We start from the raw sequence: 19,949 nt of genomic DNA on the forward strand, positions 1-19,949 counted from the left end.
CAAACGTCCTCAAGGTTCGTTTGACCCCCGAAGTAATTTGAACCTCAACTGAAGCAAAATGTCAAGAATGTTTTTCATCTTTCTTTTGAAGGTCAAATGGGCTGGAGGGTCAAACAACCTTCAATGACTTAAGACGTCTTAAGAGGCAACGGCCCTTGAACACGTGAAAGGTTAAGGGCCAAATGACCCTTTCTGATCACTCTGTTGGAGCCCGTTTAACCCACATCATTCGACCCTCTGCTGAAAAAAAAAAAAATTGGGTGTGGATGATACTTACTTGAGTGGAAACATGCGAAGCCCCTTGTCCATACCAGGCGTGTAACTGAGGAAAGCAGCGAGGGCTGTTTCGAAGACAATACCGAAGTTGAGCGCCCAGTTCCTCATTCCCTGGTGAACGATTGAATTTCTACGTGTCTTACAGACGATTAGATCAGCCCATTGTACAATGACAATAGACACGAAGAAGGCGGTGTGACAGGTGAACTCGAGAGATTTGCGATCTCTGTACGTCTGTAACAGACAAAATTTATTTTAGAAATTTATTAATAAAGGTTTTCTTTGGGGTTAGATAATCTTGTGGGTCAAACGGGGGTCGCAGGTGGAGGGTCAAATGCTCTCAAGGGTCTAATGGGAGAGACGGGGGAGTGATCATATCGCTCGTCTCTCCCGTTTGACCCTCCAACTGTCTCTCCCATTTGACCCTTAAACGGAAGAGACCAGCGAAATAATCCGAAGGGTCAATAATGGGGGGGGGGACGAGTGGAGTGATAACTTCGCTCGTCTCTCCCATTTGACCCTCTTGACCCCTCCGCCTGACCCCTCCACTTGACCCTTAAACAACGAATTTAGAGTAAAATTGGAATAACTTTTTTTTCCATCTCTATTCCTAAAAAACAGAAGGGTCAAATGGGAGTGACAAGTGGAAGGTCAAATATTCTTGAGGGTTAAATGGGAGGGGCGAGGGGAGCGATCACTTCGCTCTCCCTCCCGTTTGACCCTCTTGACTCCTCCGCCTGTCCCTCCCATTCGACCCTTGAGAAAGTTTAATCCTTCTGATCATACGTTCGTCTCTCCCACTTGACCCTTAAACAACGAATTTACAGTAAAATTCGAATACCCTTTATTTCCGTTTGTATTACTCCAAAAAATAATGAAGGGTCAAATGTTCTTGAGGGTCAAACGGGAGAGATAGGTAGAATCAAATATTCTTAAGGGTTAATCGGGAGAGACGAGCAGAATAATCAGAAGGGTCAAACATTCTCTGGGGTCAAATGGGAGAGACGAGTGGATTAATGCCTTCGCTCTCCCTCCCTTTGACCCGCTTGACCCTCCGCCTCTCTCCCATGTGACCCTTACGAAAATTTTGATTCTTCTGATCACTTCGTTCATCTCTCCCGCTTGGCCCTTTACAACGAATTTAGAGTAAAATTTGAATATATCCAAGGGAAATACTGAAAAAATCGCCGAAATGTTTGCATTCTTACCCACTCCTGACCATAACTGTCAGTAAGATCATTGATAGCTTTGGAGTCCCAGTGCTTTCGGATGCCGAAAAGATACGTGGGTAGGAATCCATTCTCAGCCATGATAACGAAGTACACGAAGAAACCTGCGGCAGCCTGAATCATACCAATCTGTCCGTACGCCATGGAGATGAGCCTGTGATGAAAACCCAATAATCCAATTTAAAAAAAGGCCCCTCGAGTCCCCAACAATGAGACTAACGATTCAAATGGAACTAGAGGGAGAGAAATTCATCGCCCCCTCTAGTCCCACCCGAATCCCAATCCTTCTACCTCGTTGATTATTTTATTCTCTTACGAGGTGTTTAGTTGCAGGTAAAAAGCCCATTTATTTACTCTTACTATTTGCTTAGAGGTTTTTAGAAAGCCCAGGATAGCAAAAGGGTTAGAGTAGTTACTTACCGAGCCCATTGACTCTTGTTACCATAGTGTAATCTCTCACCCACAAATCATGCGACAATCAAAGCTTTCGTGCATTTGAATAGTTGTTTTAGTGTTGAAAAAAAGAGGGAGAGATTTGGGCAAAATGAAGCTTTATTTTTTGGTTTTATAGGGGAATTAGAGGCAACTCTCCCATTTGACCCTTATGACGTGCTCAATTTTTTTTTTATCACTCTAACGTCTCTCCCGTCTAGTTCTTCGATTGGACCATTAAGATGGGTGGAGTTATCAAAAGGGTCAAACGCTGTTAAAGGTCAAATGGGAGAGTAAGGTCTCCCATCTAGCTCTCCCATTTGACCTTTAAGATGGGACAAACGAGTGGACTTATTAGGAGGATCAGACGTTCTTAAGGGCCCAATGGAAGGGCTTACGAGCCATCTAGCTCTTCCATTTGACCCTGACATTATGGAAAGGGTCAAACGTTGTTAAAGGTCAAATAGGAGAATAAGATCTTCAATCTTGCTCTCCCATTTGACCTTTAAAATGAGAGAGACGGATGGAGTTATCGAAAGGGTCGAACGTCGTCCCTTCTTGCTAGATGACCTTCTTGCTCTCCCATTTCACCTTCAAAATGGGACAGACGAGGGGAGTTATTAGGAGGGTCAAACGTTCTTAAGGGCCCAATGGAAGGGCTAGAGAGTCATCTAGCTCTTCCATTTGACCTTTAAGATGGGTGGAGTTATCAAACGTTCTTACGGGTCAAATGGGAGAACAAGAAGGTCATTTAGCCCTTCCATTTGACCTTCAAGATGGGAAAACGGGTGAAGTTATCAAAAGGGTCAGACGGAGTAATTACAAGGGTCAAATGGGAGTGCAAGAGAAGCCTTCTTATTGTTTTATGCAACTCTCCCATTTGACCCTTATGATAAACTACTTGTCTCTCCCGTTTGACCCATTTGTCAACTTTGTCCAAATGGGATGTGGCTCTGACTTCCCCTATGGCACCAAAAATTCTGAATTCCGTAAAATATCAGTCTTCTCTGTTTCATTTTATATCCTTCTCCAATAGAAAAATAAATCAGTAAGAAAGGAGAATATCTGGTTAAGTAGATGATTATGATTTGCTCTCCCATGCGCTTTCTCCCACGTGCACTCGGCCGCGTGATTTTGAGTACATTGATGATGAAAATGATATCAGTTGAGGCTCTATCCAGGCTAACTGTCAATTAATAAATTATGATTGTGTTGTGAGGTTCTATATAAAATGTTGAACAGTGGCACAATTGCTTAACGCTCGTGTACTAAGTTGATCTAAATGACTAAACATTGATAATGGCATTCAATGCATTCTCACAGATCGTGACTCTAATGTGTCTGCTTGGTGCTATTCTTTTCTAGACTAATGTTTTTTTTTCATTGTTTTGGGTGGTTTTTGATGATTTTTTGGGCGGGCAACAGACAAATGATGGGATTGTGGTTTTAATGAAAATGTCAAGATGTTTTTTGACGGAAATTTCTTATTATAATACATTACCGACTTACTCTCCCACAGAAGAGGGGAGGGTGAGGCAAAGTGGAACGCTAGAAAAATTTGTGATTCAAGGGCCAAAGAGGATTGAGAGTCAAATGGGACAGCAAGGGCCTCTTGCTCTCCCATTTGACCCGTATGATGGGTGGAGTTTTCAAAAGGGTCGAACATTCTTAAGGGTCAAATGGGAGAGCAAGAAGGTTATCTAGGCCTCCAACTTAACCTTTACGGTACACGTTGATAGGGCTCAAATGAGAGACCAAGGGCCTCTAACTCTCCCGTTTGAATCTCATCATAAATCCACTTGTCTCTCTCGTTTAACCCTTGAGAATGCTTGATACTTCTGATAACTCCCATCCCTTGACTGAAACCTTCTCAAGGGTCAAATGGGAGAGTCGTTCAGAAAAATTTGACCCTTCGCCTTTTTTTGAGAAACAGGGAAGTCATTTGTTCCACTTTGCCTGAGTTGTCAGGAGTATCACACGTTCCTAAAGCTCGAATGGAACAGCTAGAGTGTCATCTAGCTCTCCCATTTGACCCTTAAGACGAGTGGAGTTACCAAAAGGGGCAAATGTTCTCGGACATTAAATGGGAGAGCAAGAAGGTTATCTAGCCTTCCCATTTGACCTTTACGGCACACGGTGTTAGGGGTCAAATGGGAGAGCAAGGGCCTCTAGCTTTCCCGTTTAACCCTTATGATAAATCCACCTGTCTCTCTCCTTTGACCCTTGAGAATGCTTGACACTTCTAATAACTCCACCCATCTCTTCCCTCAAACCTTTTCAAGGGGCAAATGGGAGAGACCTTCAGGAACTTTTGATTTGGCATTTTTTGAGTGCCAAAAAAAAATATCTGTTCCAGTTTGCCTCATCCCTCCCAAATCATCACATGTCTGTCGCCCAAAAAAAATGACCGATTCAATGACACGACAGGTGCATAGACAACGACTTGATCGAATTAATCAGCTTGTTCTTGTTGTCGGGAGGGTGAGTCAAAGGAAGAACCCACCTTCGGTTGACTAAATTGTCTCTGTAAGGATCGCGTGGCTGGCGTTTCATAATGTCCGACTCCGGTGCCTCGTAGGCTAGCGAGATGGCCGGCACCTGCCATCCACCCATGATTTAAGATAAAAAATTTTTTTGTGTGCGAAGAATCAAAAGTGATGAATAGAAAGCGCCTAAAGTTCTTTTCTAATCATTATATAACCAATGATTTCATGTGCCAGATGATTATCACAGAATTTTATTTCCTTTTTATATCATTTATGATGAGGACTGTCAAGCAATGAAGATGCGTCATTAATCAATTTATATCCTGAGAGCCTGTTGAATTCATTTAGTTGACAGTCCACACTTGACATAAATTCATGCTCATTAATATTAAAATTTATGGTATTATAGCATGAATTTATCTTCGAGCGGATTATTTAAGCCTCAGACCAAACTCTGATCAGTGATAATTGTCATTACATGCTCATTAATTAAGATAATTTGTTTATAATTCATTAGTGAAGTGGTAAAACGAGAAAAAAAAGAAGAATTCAATTATCGAATTTTCTTAAATCCTGGATTATCTCGGTAATGAGTGGCTTTAGAGAAAAATCTCAAATGACTTTTTCGTGGGAAATTTAATTCTCTACAAAACATGTCTAGTGCCATTTTTCACTGGAACCACTCATTACTGAGATAATTGCGATAATGTAAAAGTATTTCTTCTTTTTTTTTTAAGACATCCAATTTTTTGTCTTGTCTTCATGTTGGATTATCCCCAGAAGGAGTGGGTTTAGCGGAAAATGTCATATAACATTTTTTGTGGAGAATTAAATTTTCCACATTTTGTTTCCGTAACATTTTTCGCTACATCCACTCGTTATCGAGATAATAAAGGGAGAGCAGTTTATGACGAGTATCTGTAATGAATTGATGATCCGAGTTTGGTAATTACAGAAGAAATAAATAAATGATAAAGATTCATCGGTGCCATTCCTAAGCGATTGACAGACGAAGAGTCGAAGTGTTCAATTTAATAATCAATCACATCTAATTGCCTCAAAATCAACAAAAACATGAAGATTTACGTAAAAATCCGATAAATTCAGTGGTCAATAAATTAAAATCCCTCGACTCTTCGCGATTAAATTAATTAAATACACAAAGTAGAGATTCTCCGCTGGTAAATCCTGGCCAGTCGTCTCTCTACAATAACTCATTATCCAAAAAAGCTTGAAATAATGACGCGCGTGTGTTGTCCGTCATAAATGATCATCAATCGAAGAATAAATCGCTGTGAAAAAATTTTAAATGCGAAAGTTTTAGCTTGCAGTGAATAGAATAAATGGTTCAGCTGCCAGAGTAAATAGTAATTAAGATCACGATGTTGTTAAATTTGTTGTTGTTGTGTTACTAATTAATCTGTTCCATCCATACGATATAATAGACAATATATTAAATATAATTATTATTAAATTGAGTAAAGAATTATCTAATTCTAAATCTCTAACTAATACTTATGAAGAAATAGTCATTAACTACGACAGACTGAATAAGAATCTTCATCTTACTCGGCGCAAAATTGTTGATTAACTAATGAGATTTTTTTTAAATAAATTCTTTTGGTGACTAATTGGGGATCAACAATTTCGCGATATTTAACTACTGTTTCACGAATCGTTCTCTGACTAGAAACATTTAAACAGTTTTTTTCTCTTCTCTGATTTACATATTCAACAAATTCAATTCAACTCAAGTATTTCGAGACCCGTGCGAAGGTCGAAAATTGGGCGAGAGCAAGGCGAGTAGATGCAGAGGTAAATTTCTGATTTTTTCCATTTTTTTTGTACAAAATAAATTGTTTACTGATATGACTCAGAAGTGGTAAAACAAGATCTGAAAAAAATTGGATTTGAGGATTAGTTTTTGGTGAATATCTCGAAATCGAAGAGAGATAGTGAATTTTGTGTGCAATACTTTTTTGTAGAGAATTTTCTCAGCTACAAAAAAGGATCCGACCAAAAATTTGATATCTCGATTGGATTCTGAGATATTCACCGAAAATGGAAACTCAGTTGACTTTTGTAAATCCTGTTCTCCCCCGAATTTATCCATTAGTTTTCAACAATTGAATGTAAAATGTCAGAAATATTCCTCTGAAAATAGCAACAATATAATATTGGCATTGGTGTATGGCTCCATAATAAAATACAGGCAGGATATACAGTGGGACAAACAAAATAGAAATAAGACTAAAGGAAAAATGTATTATCGTAGTGAGAGTGAATAAGATATAAAAATAGAGCAGGAGTTTTGATCATAATAATGCGAATGAAGGGTATATTTCATAGATGATTCGATGAATGAGAAAATATCATGACGCAGACAGACGCAAGGAGCACACAATGCGGCCTTTCTCCATAAGATGAACATGCGTAGAAGAAATAAAAAAAATAATTATAAATACTGAACGAAATTATTCAATCGAAATATTCGTTTCCCATTGCATGAGTGAGGATTAAGTAATGCTGAGACAAGATCTGAGGTGATGACGAAAAAATACTTTAGATTTCTTTATGGAGAAGCTAAAGTGCTGTGAGGATTTTTCATTTTAATTAATTAAATGAAGAGAAATTAGAAGTGGCTTACCTTTATGGTTAAACGAATAACCAAAGGAGATGTCATGACATTTAGCAAATTAATTTATTGATGAATTGAGAGAGAATGAACAACAATTATGAACTCTCAATTTTTCGTATTAGTTTTTAAATAAAAACGAATAAGGATTGACGTCAATTTTTCTTGATTTTAGTTGAGGGTCAAATGGTTTTCAGGGTCAACCGGGCTTAAGGGTCAAACGGGTCGGATTAGAGTGATCAGAAAAAGTCGTTTAACCCTCAACCTTGCACATCTTCAAGAGGTGTTTGACCCTTGCGACCATTTGACCCTCAACTAACGCAAAATCTCAAGACGTCTCGTCAATGGTCTTTTGAGGGTCAAACGACCCTTAGGGATGTTTGAAGTTGAGGGTCAAACAGGCCAGAATATAGTAATCAGAAAAGGTTTGACCCGCAACCCCGCACGTTCTTAAGGGTCGTTTGACCCTCGTGATTATTTGACGGATGTCTTGACATTTTGTGTTAGTTCAGGGTCAAATTTTCGTGAGGGTCAAATGAGTTAGAGGAAAGTGATCAGAATTGGTCATTTGACCTTTAACCCTGCACGTCTTTAAAGGTCGTTTGCCCTTTGAGACAATTTGACCTTCAACTCAAAATGACCTTACGGATTATTTGACCCTCAAGACCATTTTTTAAGAGATATTTTTTGTTGAGGATTCCTTTTTCTACCAAGAAAGATGTCTTGACATTTGTCTTTGGTCGAGGGTCAAACGACCTTTAAGGATGTTTCGAGCTGAGGGTCAAATGGTCTTAAAGGTTAAACGGGTTAGATTAGAATTATCAGAAAGGGTCATTTGACCTTCAACTCTGCACATCTTCAAGGGTCGTTTTCCCTTCACGAAAATTTGACCCTCAATTTCAAACATCCTTAAGGGTTGTTTGACCCTCAAGACCATTTGACCCACAACTAGAAAAAATTCCCTGAATTGTGCCAAGTAGTCGTTTTACCTGGTGTCTTTAGAAGTTGTTTTTTAAAAGTTAAATTATCTTGATGTCGATCTACTCTATAAGAAAATGTCAACAGACATTTGTGGAGAGTTTCTTTCAGTTGAGGGTCAAACAACGCCCTTAAGGACGTTTGGAGTTGAGGCTCAAACAGCCCTTAAAAACCCTTTAGGATTAAGGGTCAAACCGTTTGGAGGAGAGTGATCATAAGGGGTTATTTGACCTTCACCCAATATTATCACCGAAATAGAAAAATTGAGAGTTTAATGAAGAAAATGTAAAGACAAATGAGGACGATACAAAGCAATGATGATAATGACGTCACAATATCGAAGGGAAACAATATTTGCATACATAATAATACTGCAACCTTACACCTCAATACCCCCAATTACACCCACAGACCCAAAACAATCACCAGAAATGACCAATGAAATGAAATGATCAATGACTGAAAGAATAATAACGACGAAATGACCGACGAATCCCCAGCAATACATTAACAAGTTCCATTAACTGAGATGAATGTTAATATAAAACTCGAGTTGATAAATATCGTGATGGAATAGTGAAGCGACAGTCACCATAAGTCAAGGGAGAATAGATATTTGATATCAGTAGGAGACAAGATATCCAGTCTTTTGGAGTTGACAGACGAAGAAATAAAGTGAGGACTGTAAGAAGTCGTCAGATAATTATGAGATAGGTGTTAATAATTCAATAGTAATTGCACCTGAAGATGAGTTAGATCCCCAAATGTTCGACTTACGTCGTTTCACTACTGAATTATTCAACTCCCATCAAACGTACCTCGTAATCAGAAAAAATTGAAGAATAAAAGACGAAAAAATACGAGATAAAATAAGTAAAAGCACCTCAAGCCCCCAATAGTTGAAAATATCGAAGAGTAATCGTTTCCTTTCGTTGATTGATATTTTACCTTTCATTAACAAGCTTGTCACTGAAGGGGTTTCGTGGTTGTCGCTTCATAATATCACTCTCAGCCTCCTCATAGGCTAGCGAGATGGCGGGTACCTGACGTCATATTAACAAGCATTATGAGCAATAATAGAAACAAAAAAAAAACTATCAGATCGACGAGTGTAAAATAATAATGATCCGAAAACGCAAACTTAGAGATGTTAATATGACACGTGGGATGATGAATATCAGGAAATCATTGACATACTTTTGGGTGAAAAAAGGGATTGTGAGGAAAGGACATGGGGTTATCCTGCCAGAACATAAAACTCAATTCCTGGAAGAAAGGTTTCTATGGATCATAATTTTGTCTGCAACAATCCTTAGTGGATTGCGAGGAGCGCTGGATTCTGGCGTGAGAATAAGGAGCTTAATTAGATATGAAAGTGGTTCGTTGAAGGTTCTACTCCTGACTGAATGATTATTTGAGATAACCCGTCATTAACTAGTTTGTCAAAGTCTGGCTTTCACGGACGCCGAAAACAACCCATCAGATTAACGAGGGTAAAATAATAATGATCCGAAAACGCAAACTTGGAGACGTTAAGATGACACGTGAGATGATGAATATCAAGAACTCATTGACATACTTTTGGGTGAAAAAAAGGGATTGTGAGGAAAGGACATGGGGTTATCCTGCCAGAACATAAAACTCAATTCCTGGAAGAAAGGTTTCTATGGATCATAATTTTGTCTGCAACAATCCTTAGTGGATTGCTAGGAGCGCTGGATTCTGGCATGAGAATAAGGAGCTTAATTAGATATGAAAGTGGTTCGTTGAAGGTTCTACTCCTGACTGAATGATTATTTGAGATAACCCGTCATTAACTAGTTTGTCAAAGTCTGGCTTTCACGGACGCCGAAAACAACCCATCAGATTAACGAGGGTAAAATAATAATGATCCGAAAACGCAAACTTGGAGACGTTAAGATGACACGTGAGATGATGAATATCAAGAACTCATTGACATACTTTTGGGTGAAAAAAAGGGATTGTGAGGAAAGGACATGGGGTTATCCTGCCAGAACATAAAACTCAATTCCTGGAAGAAAGGTTTCTATGGATCATAATTTTGTCTGCAACAATCCTTAGTGGATTGCTAGGAGCGCTGGATTCTGGCGATAAATTGATACCTGGCGTGAGAATAAGGAGCTTAATTAGATATTAAAGTGGTTCGTTGAAGGTTCTACTCCTGGCTGAATGATTATTTGAGATTAACCTGTCATTAACGAGCTTGTCAAAGTTTGGATTTCGTGGACGCCTCTTCATTATGTCGGACTCTGCGTGCTCGTACGCCAGTGATATCGCTGGTATCTAATATTTCGTTAATTCGAATAGAAAACCCTTTGATAAAAACACTGATGGCTCGATCAATCAGAGGACATCAACTTGGAAAATCATCAAGGGTTGACGAAAACAACATAAGATATTCATTATTCGAGGCCACAATCTGGCAGATGTCTTCTGGTTGATCGGAATATGTTTCAGTCCAATCGCTAATGAAGCTTTTGCGAGATAAATTTGATTACTCACCATGTCAGTTCCCAAATCGATGCACAAAATGGTGACGGTACCCAGTGGTAACGGAATGTCACACAGAATGAATGCCAGGAAGGGCGAGATCTCAGGGATGTTTGAGGTGAGGGTGTAGGCTATGGATTTCTTCAGATTATCGAAAATAAGTCGTCCCTCTTCGACACCAGTGACGATTGACGCGAAATTATCATCGAGGAGGATCATGTCGGCTGCCTGTTTTGAGACGTCTGAGCCAGCGATACCCATGGCAACGCCGATGTCAGCTTTCTTCAGGGCTGGTGAATCGTTTACACCGTCGCCTGAGGGCATATTATGAGAGCGAAGTGTTATTCGGGGTATTGAGGGTCAAACAACCTTTAGGAACGTTTAGTGATGATTAGGTCAGAAAGGTTCAACTGACCCTTAATCCTATAACTCTTTAAGGGACGATTGCCCCTTACGACAATTTGACCTTTAATTCAAAAGGTTATTAAGGGTCATTTGGCCCTCAACTCCAAAAATCCTTGAGATCAAACGACCCTTGGAAAACGTTAGAATTGAGGCTCAAGTGGTGTCGAGGGTCAAATGAGCCTTCAGGACGTTGAGAGTTGAGGCTCAAATGAGGGTTAAGAACGTTTAGGGGTGAGGGTGAAATGATATTGAGGGTCAATTGATGGGTTGGTGATGATTAGATCAGAAAGGGTCAATTGACCCTTTATCCTATAACCCTTTGAGGATCGTTTGCGCCGACAGATAATTTGACCCTCAACTCGAAAAACTCTCAAGGACAATTTGAACCTCAACTCCAAAGATCCTGAAGGTCGAAAGACCCTTAGAAAACGTTTAAATAAAGGGTCAAGTTGAGGGTGAAATTGTATTGAGAGTCAAACAACTCTTACGGACGTTTAGTGATGAGGTGAGCAAAGGGGAATTGGCCTTTAACCCTTTAACTCTTTAAGGGTCGTTGGCCCTTTGAGACAATTTAACTCTCAACTCGAAACGTTCTTAAGGGTCATTTAACTCTCAACTCCAAAGGTCCTTGAGTTCAGAAAAACCTTAAAAAACATTTGGGGGTCAAATGTTTGAAGCCCAAACGACTCTTTAGAATGTTCGGAGAGAACGGTAAAATTGCCTTGAGGGTCAAACAACCCTCACGATTGATTAGTGAGGATTACGTCATCAATGATCCTTTGACCCTTACAACCAAGTGTCGTTTGACCTTCAAAACGATTTGATCCTCAACTAAAAACAAAAGAAAACATGCGGAAGACTGGGCCTTCCTCATCACATTCGACATCAAAGTCCTCAAGGCTCCCACAACATGTATAATCCTTCAAAGAAGAAATAGAAAATCAAAAAATAAAAGGTACAACTCACCAGTTACAGCAACAATGGCTCCCATCCTCTGACATCCCTCCACAATAATGAGTTTCTGCTGTGGTGACGTACGAGCGAACACAATTTCGGTATGATACCTCAGGATATCATCAAGTTGACTACTACTAGTATCCCTAAGATCAGTACCATGAACAACAGCAGCTTTAGCCTCCCTAGGATTGACCTCTGACACTGGTATATTCAATCTCTGTGCAATATCCTCAATAGTTTCATTACCCTCTGATATAATACCAACTGATTTGGCAATGGCTTTGGCAGTGATTGGATGATCACCGGTTACCATGATAACTTTGATACCGGCTGAACGACACTTGGCAACGGCATCTGGTACAGCAGCACGTGGTGGATCAATCATGGACATGAGACCAACAAATCTAAGACCCTCAGTTGGAAAATTTGGATCGTCGCTGTTGAATTTAAAACCCACTGGATACTTGTCAGTTGGTAGAATGTAATCGCAAAAACCAAGTACACGCTCACCAAGACCACCGAGCTCGAGATAAGCATTGTTGAATGCCTCTTTCATCTCTTCGTCGAGGACTTTTTCCTTTCCACCAATGAAGATTGTTGAACATCTGTCGAGAATTCTCTCCGGTGCACCCTTCATAACAAGTAGATGACGGGGATCATTGGGATCATCTGACTCGTGAACCGACACCTGATACTTGTTGGTCGAGTTGAATGGCACCTCGCAGACCTTTTTGTTTCTCTTTCTGATGCCCATGACATCGCCAAGTGCAAGCTCCATGCACTTGAGGAGTGCAGCTTCTGAGGCATCACCATTGACCTCACGCTTCAGTATGGGCTGACCCTCCTGACCAGGCTTGAATTCCGCGCGATTGCAGAGGGTTGCGATCTTAGCAAGTGCCTTGAATCCAGGACTCGTACGATCGTACTGTACACCAGACTGATCCTCAGTCGTGTCGGCCTCGATGATCTGATTGTCGAACCACATGTGCGCAACAGTCATACGATTTTGAGTCAGTGTACCAGTTTTGTCAGAGCATATTGTCGACGTCGAGCCAAGTGTCTCCACAGCTTCGAGATTCTTGACGAGACAATTTTTCGATGCCATTCTCTTAGCTGTTAGGGTCAAGCAGACTGTCACCGTTGCAAGAAGACCCTCTGGTACATTGGCGACAATGATACCGATGAGGAAGATAACAGCGTCCAACCAGTGATAACCGAGGATAAAAGCGATAAGAAAGAATGTAACACCGAGAAAAACAGCGACACCAGTGATTAAGTGAATGAAATGATGAATTTCCTTGGCGATTGGTGTTTCACCAGTGTCAAGACCAGACGCTAGACCAGCGATTCTTCCCATTACAGTCTGATCACCGCAGCATATGACAACACCCTTGGCTGTACCCTCAACAGCATTAGTAGAGAAGAACGCGAGATTTTTTGTTTCGAGTGGATTATCATTGGTGAATTCTGGTGATCTTGATTGTGGCTCTGATTCACCAGTCAACGAGCTGTTGTCAACTTTAAAACCCCGTGACTCTATGATTCTAATGTCAGCTGGTATACGATCGCCAAATTTCACCTCAACAACATCACCGAGGACAAGGTCCTCAGCTTTGAGGGTCAATTTTTCACCCTCTCTCAGAACAGTTGCAAATTGAGGCACCATGTTCTTGAATGACTCCATTATTTTACTCGATTTGCTCTCCTGATAGTACGAGAATATACCCGTTACTATCACAACTACGGCAAGTACAATGCCAAGATATAGATTGTCATCATTGGGATCCTCGCTCGTTGATGCTTGAATCGAGTACGCAATGAAACATAGAATAGCACCGATCCAAAGTAATAGGGCAAAACCACCGAATAAATTTTTGCAGAATTTAACCCATTCTGGGGTGGTTTTCGGTGGTGTTAGTGCATTTGGACCATCGCGCTCCAAATTCTCTTTCGCTTTCGCATGGCTAAGGCCCTGGAACATTCAAGGTGTGGGGATTGTTGAAGTTCTAGTTGACATAATACGAGGCCAAAAATTAATCTTATATTTTTCTCTCTATGTTTAGCTGTGTCGCCAGATATTTTAGCGACAAGTCGCCGAATCTGGCAACTATGATATTTGTGAATCAATTTCGGAAAAAATGAGGAATGCCCGAGCGGGGTTTGAACTCGCGACCTTCAGATTGCCGGTCTGGTGCTCTACTTTTTTTTTAACAATGTTTTTTTTATGAGTCACAGCGTTATTGACATATATACAATGTTTACATTTCAGTAGTGAAGCGGTAAACCGAGTTAAGTCGATTTTCACTATTAGCCAGTTTTTGCTGAATATCTCGGAATCTAAGAGAGATAGCAAAATTTTTCTCATGACTTTTTTTATAACGCTCTATTGGCTCTACAAAAAAGGTCATGACAAAAATATTTCTATCTCTTTTAGATTCCGAGATATTCGTCAAAAACTAGCCAATAGTAAAAATCGACTTAACCCGGTTTACCGCTTCGCTACTGATTTATAAAAACTAGTCTAAAAAAATTAATGTGTTATTTTGTTTTTTAGAGCAAACTTTGATCAAAACTACTGTCAACTCAGACTGATTGATTGTTTATAAATTATTTATAAAAAATCCTCGTAATTTTCAAAAATTCCAATTTTTTCATCATTTCACTAATCTTCCTTCAAAAGTAAACTTTCTAATATTTTTCAGATTTTTAAATTATTTTCTAACGGTTCAATGTCGACATTCAAATTCAGACCTGCAAAGTTTGAATAATAAAATCATTGTAAAATGTCCGGAAACTTAGGGTCAAATGTGTCTCAAATGGGAAAAAAATAGCAAAACTACTGGATATCCTTAACAAACAACCAAACAATCATCTTCTAAAATGACCTAAATTACTGTTCAACTTACGTTCTCTGGATGAGTTTGAAATCTCTGATAGAGTTCTTCAGGTGAGATTTTATGAAAATCAATATCCAACTCCTGTTTCAAGTCATCCAAGTTGTCTCCTTTCCTCTTTGGGTTCTTTCGCCGCGACTATTATTCGATTCGTTGCGCAAAAAAGAAGAACAACAGAAGACATTTCGATTAGTAACTGTGCCATGAAATGCGACGGCATTTAATCAATTGAATGGCTTTCTCCGGGGACCCGGAGAGATAACACGACGATAACTCCACCAATACACGCACTCGAATGATGCATGAATTAATAAGTCGTTGGACTTATTAACCCCTCTAATTAATCTGAGTTGGGTGTGTTGGCTTGTTCTCTCGTGTCGTCTCAGTCCTCAACGGAGAGCCGAACCTCGTTCATTCAACAAGTGTCTCATAAAAAATATTCTAAAAACCCAAGAAAACTTCCAACTCAACATCAAATTAAAATTCAAGCATGAGAAGAACGAAATTAAAACAGTTATCGGCATTTTAATCATTCATAGAAACCTAGCTTGACCAAATTATAAGAAGCCCATTTAGAAGTGAAATTGTGTTGAAGCGAAGCCCAATTCTCCTCAGCAATTGCCAAATTACTGAATTTAGTGGAGACAAGTGACGTATTTATGATTAGAAAGAAGTACTTTTTCATCACTCGTGTGTAAAATGGATTTTTGCGAACGCTCCGCGTGCGCAAAATCCCACTTTCCACACGTTGTGATGCAATGCAAGATTCGACACCCGTGAGAAAAGAATTTTTTGACCCTTGGGAGGATCAGAACACTTTTGCGCATTAGTCTCATGGAAAATATTCTGAAAATCCAAGGAAACCTCTAACTCAACATCAAATTAAAATTCAAGCGTGAGAAGAACGAAATAAAAACAGTGATTAGCATTTTAATAATTCGTAGAGACCTAGCTTGACCAAATTATAAGAAGTCCATTTAGAAGTGAAATTGTGTTGAAGTGAAGCCCAATTCTTCTCAGCAATTGCCAAATTATTGAATTTAGGTGAGACTAGTGACGTATTTATGATTAGGGAGAAGTTCCTTTTCATCGCGCGTGCGTAAAGTGGAGCGATGAAAAAGCACTAAAATTCCACTTTCCACACGTTGAGATGAAAAGTAAAATTCGACACCCGTGAGAAAAGCGTTCTTCGACCCTTGGGAAAGTCAGAACACTTTTGCGCACTGGTGTTGAAATGTACTATCTCAATGTGGCCCGGAAAAAGTGCAATTACAGAACGATTGATTCAATAATCGACAAGAGTGCTGCAGCGTTCCAGAAATATCGCAGCCCACCACCGCTGAGAACAAAGCTGATTATGAAACGAGTCTGAGAAATAATCCACCGATACAACCGACTGTGCAAGTACGTGAAAAGAGATTAAAATAAGTGAAATGTTAAAGTGTATTAGTGGTTCCATCGAGCGTGATAGGTCGAGGTGAGAGCTCAACCGGTTGTACAAAAGGGCAGTGGATAGTCAGGTTAGTGCGTTCGTAAAATTAGATTATCCGTTGAACAATCAGAGAAAGAACGGAGAGTTGAGGGGCAAAGGCTCCCGGAGGAATTGAAGGATTACCCCAGGATTAATTAATTAGTTTCATGAAAAGGTTGAAGCGAACCGGTTATCTTCGCGTAATGATGATCTTGTTAGAATTTGGCGAAAGGTCAGATGAGTAGATAGAGATAGAGAGAGAAACGGAGAGATTCTTGAAGTTAGGAAAGAGAAGGAGCCATTGAAAGCGGACATATGCGATTCAATAAAGTCAATCCTTGATGGGTTCAGTTGTAAAGTGGTAACGAGTCAATTTTACGTCTTTGGTGACTGTCTGTTGATCTCAGGAGCGAGAGCTGTCAGGTTAGTGCGTTCCTAAAATTAGATTATCCGTTGAACAATCAGAGAAAGAACGGAGAGTTGAGAGTCGAAGGCTCCTGGAGGAATTGAAGGATTACCCCAGGATTAATTAATTAATTTCATGAAAAGGTTGAAGCGAACCGGTTATCTTCGCGTAATGATGATCTTGTTAGAATTTGGCGAAAGGTCAGATGAGTAGATAGAGATAGAGAGAGAAACGGAGAGATTCTTGAAGTTAGGAAAGAGAAGGAGCCATTGAAAGCGGACATATGCGATTCAATAAAGTCAATCCTTGATGGGTTCAGTTGTAAAGTGGTAACGAGTCAATTTTACGTCTTTGGTGACTGTCTGTTGATCTCAGGAGCGAGAGCTGTCAGGTTAGTGCGTTCCTAAAATTAGATTATCCGTTGAACAATCAGAGAAAGAACGGAGAGTTGAGAGGCAAAGGCTCCTGGAGGAATTGAAGGATTACCCCAGGATTAATTAATTAGTTTCATGAAAAGGTTGAAGCGAACCGTTTGTCTTCGCGTAATGATGATCTTGTTAGAATTTGGCGAAAGGTCAGATGAGTAGATAGAGATAGAGAGAGAAACGGAGAGATTCTTGAAGTTAGGAAAGAGAAGGAGCCATTGAAAGCGGACATATGCGAATCAATAAAGTCAATCCTTGATGGGTTCAGTTGTAAAGTGGTAACGAGTCAATTTTACGTCTTTGGTGACTGTCTGTTGATCTCAGGAGCGAGAGCTGTCAGGTTAGTGCGTTCCTAAAATTAGATTATCCGTTGAACAATCAGAGAAAGAACGGAGAGTTGAGAGACAAAGGCTCCCGGAGGAATTGAAGGATTACTCCAGGACTAATTAATTATCTTCATGTAAAGGTTGAAGCGAACCGTTTGTCTTCGCGTAATGATGATCTTGTTAGAATTTGGCGAAAGGTCAGATGAGTAGATAGAGATAGAGAGAGAAACGGAGAGATTCTTGAAGTTAGGAAAGAGAAGGAGCCATTGAAAGCGGACATATGCGATTCAATAAAGTCAATCCTTGATGGGTTCAGTTGCGAAGTGGTAACGGGTCAATTCCACACATTCAGTGACTGTTCGTCCATCTCAGAAGTGCCCTCAGACGAAGATGTCATAAAATCCCCCCGAAGTCACTCATTACGAAGACAATCTGCTACGTAACAACATGTGAAATCAACTCATTCCCTTCCCCTTCATCACTTCACAACTGAACTTATTCGTCCCCTGAAATTCTGCTCATCACTACCTTGACCATTCCATCAGCTGTTTTGTTGTCATCGCGTACATTCGTGAATGTTGCAACTCTGTACGAGTCTGTGCGGCCATGCTAGAAAAAAAAATTGACAAAAAAAAAGTAATGACGTGGCAATGAAGAAGTAAAATAAATAATTATGAATAATTGATATTGATGGCTGTATTGGGCGTTGTGATGAGGCACCACGGGATTGACCGAGTTAATGGAAAAATTCTGATAGCTTTTTCACTGGACCATTCGGCGCTCCCAGATGTCACTATAGTTTCAAGTGCGACCTCGGTGTACCAGGCATTGAGGTAACCGTCTACTTCCGTTCTGTTCGTTTTGTTAAGTCATATTGAATGGTTAATGGGGCTTCAGGACAGACGTGTATAGGATTTGAACGGGTAGCATTATTCCGCTGATGATAGTGCTCGAGGTCGATCGATATTCATTGATTTTCAACAATTGTTTGGACAAGTCTCGCTATTGTTTCAACTTGCCAAGATCAAGTTTCATTCGGAAGAGCTGAAGTTAATTATCAATCTTCAATGGAGAGAAATTCTCCTCGTCCACGAAACAAGACAAAGTTGGAGTGATTTTTTTCATCTCATAATGACAAAATGTCGCCACACAAACTTGATTGAGTAGTGGAGTAACAAGATTGGTCAGACAGCTGTCGTTTCCGGAATGAATTCTTCAAACATTTCGGTGCACGTGCCTACCTTGTGGCCATTAAAATCATGACTCACAATGTGTATCAAGCCAATGTAGGTGGTCATCATGATGATTAAAGTGAATTGTGGAAGATATTAAGCCACGAGGACGAGGATCAATGGCTTCAATCAAAGATGTTACGAATAATTTATTCAAAACTATTCATCATCCCTTTTCGTTACAGAACAACAGCTCATTTCATCATATGGACAATTCATCTTTACAATTAAATTTGGAGAAAAAAAAGCATGATTGAAATATTTAATGAAAAGTCTTATGTCGTCAGGCAAAATTGCAGAATTCATTCAATGTTCAGTTATTAAAATGGAAATTCAAAGCCGGGGGGTGTTTATTAGGATTATGGCGATAAATGAAAACACTCGTGATTGACTATTTGAATTTAACTGGTTTTACTAATGAGGGCACGTCTTTACTTTTCAAAGCTCTCCGAGAGACTGATTCGACACAAAGAAATTGGTGACGAACTCTGGTCAAAAATCTGATCCATAAAGAGGCATTCATCCCACTCCTCCACTCTACTGAGACTAAACAAAATTCTTATAAACACTCTGACTCCGATGTTATTAAACATACAATCTATACCAAGAAAAATGAACTCATTAGAGATGGCTTTTTGCCTTCATCTACGTCTCACTCATATAATAATTCCAACAGTGTTAATAAATGGGACCTTCCACAAAAAATGTCATGGGTTTTCGGCCTCTAAATTTCGATTTTGAATTTTCGTTTATATCTTGTTGATCACAATAAATGAGTAAACTGCGAAAATTTGTTTCGCTGTTTTTGCGTTTTTCTCATTTTCGTTTTACTTTTTTCTCATTCGTTTTTAGTTTTTATGTGACTGATTAAAAAAAAAATCCACAGATAGTTCTATTTTCCATCGGAAAATGTTCTGAATTTTTCAAAAAAAAATTTTTCAAAATTTTAAATTCGAATTTTCACTATTGATAATTCCGCTCATTTTTTATCGATTAATTGTGAAGAATTTTCCATGCGATGAATTGTCCAAGTCCTCGCCAAAGACTAGTATAGTTACTTTTTAGCCTTATTCACTTAGAGAAGTGCTCTACCCCCTTTCACAACTAGAAGAATATTAAATCGACTCCAAAAAAGTTGGTTATTCAAATCCCCTATTCATTGCGTGTTGACACTCCTATCAGCCATATTGATCTCCCCAACAAGAGAAACATACCCTTGATCAATAATTCCGCCGGAACCATTCACCTTTCGAAATCTCCCCCAAAAAACAAAATGAAAATTTTGA

At 39.5% G+C, this 19,949-nt stretch overlaps 1 protein-coding gene across 6 annotated transcripts in view; it reads right to left on the minus strand.

Moving 5' to 3' along the window:
• The window catches only part of LOC107043645 (sodium/potassium-transporting ATPase subunit alpha), a 46,686-nt gene that overhangs the window by 1,759 nt on the left and 24,978 nt on the right, over positions 1-19,949 (minus strand). For 4 of the 6 annotated variants that reach the window (XM_015265216.1, XM_015265219.1, XM_015265217.1 and 1 more), the window contains 6 exons: positions 14,816-14,941; positions 11,919-13,881; positions 10,560-10,861; positions 8,985-9,079; positions 1,485-1,659; positions 278-510 (listed from right to left, as the gene is read on the minus strand). In XM_015265216.1, the coding sequence (XP_015120702.1) occupies positions 278-510; positions 1,485-1,659; positions 8,985-9,079; positions 10,560-10,861; positions 11,919-13,881; positions 14,816-14,941 (2,894 nt within the window). Of the gene's footprint in view, positions 1-277; positions 511-1,484; positions 1,660-4,440; positions 4,536-8,984; positions 9,080-10,559; positions 10,862-11,918; positions 13,882-14,815; positions 14,942-17,959; positions 18,041-19,949 lie in introns of all 6 variants that reach the window. The other 2 variants (XM_015265215.1, XM_015265214.1) reach the window with 2 other exon arrangements.

This window comes from Diachasma alloeum, unplaced genomic scaffold (genome assembly GCF_001412515.2).
Source record: "Diachasma alloeum isolate Michigan unplaced genomic scaffold, Dall2.0 Dall_scaffold_00608, whole genome shotgun sequence".
NCBI classification, from domain to species: domain Eukaryota; kingdom Metazoa; phylum Arthropoda; class Insecta; order Hymenoptera; family Braconidae; genus Diachasma; species Diachasma alloeum.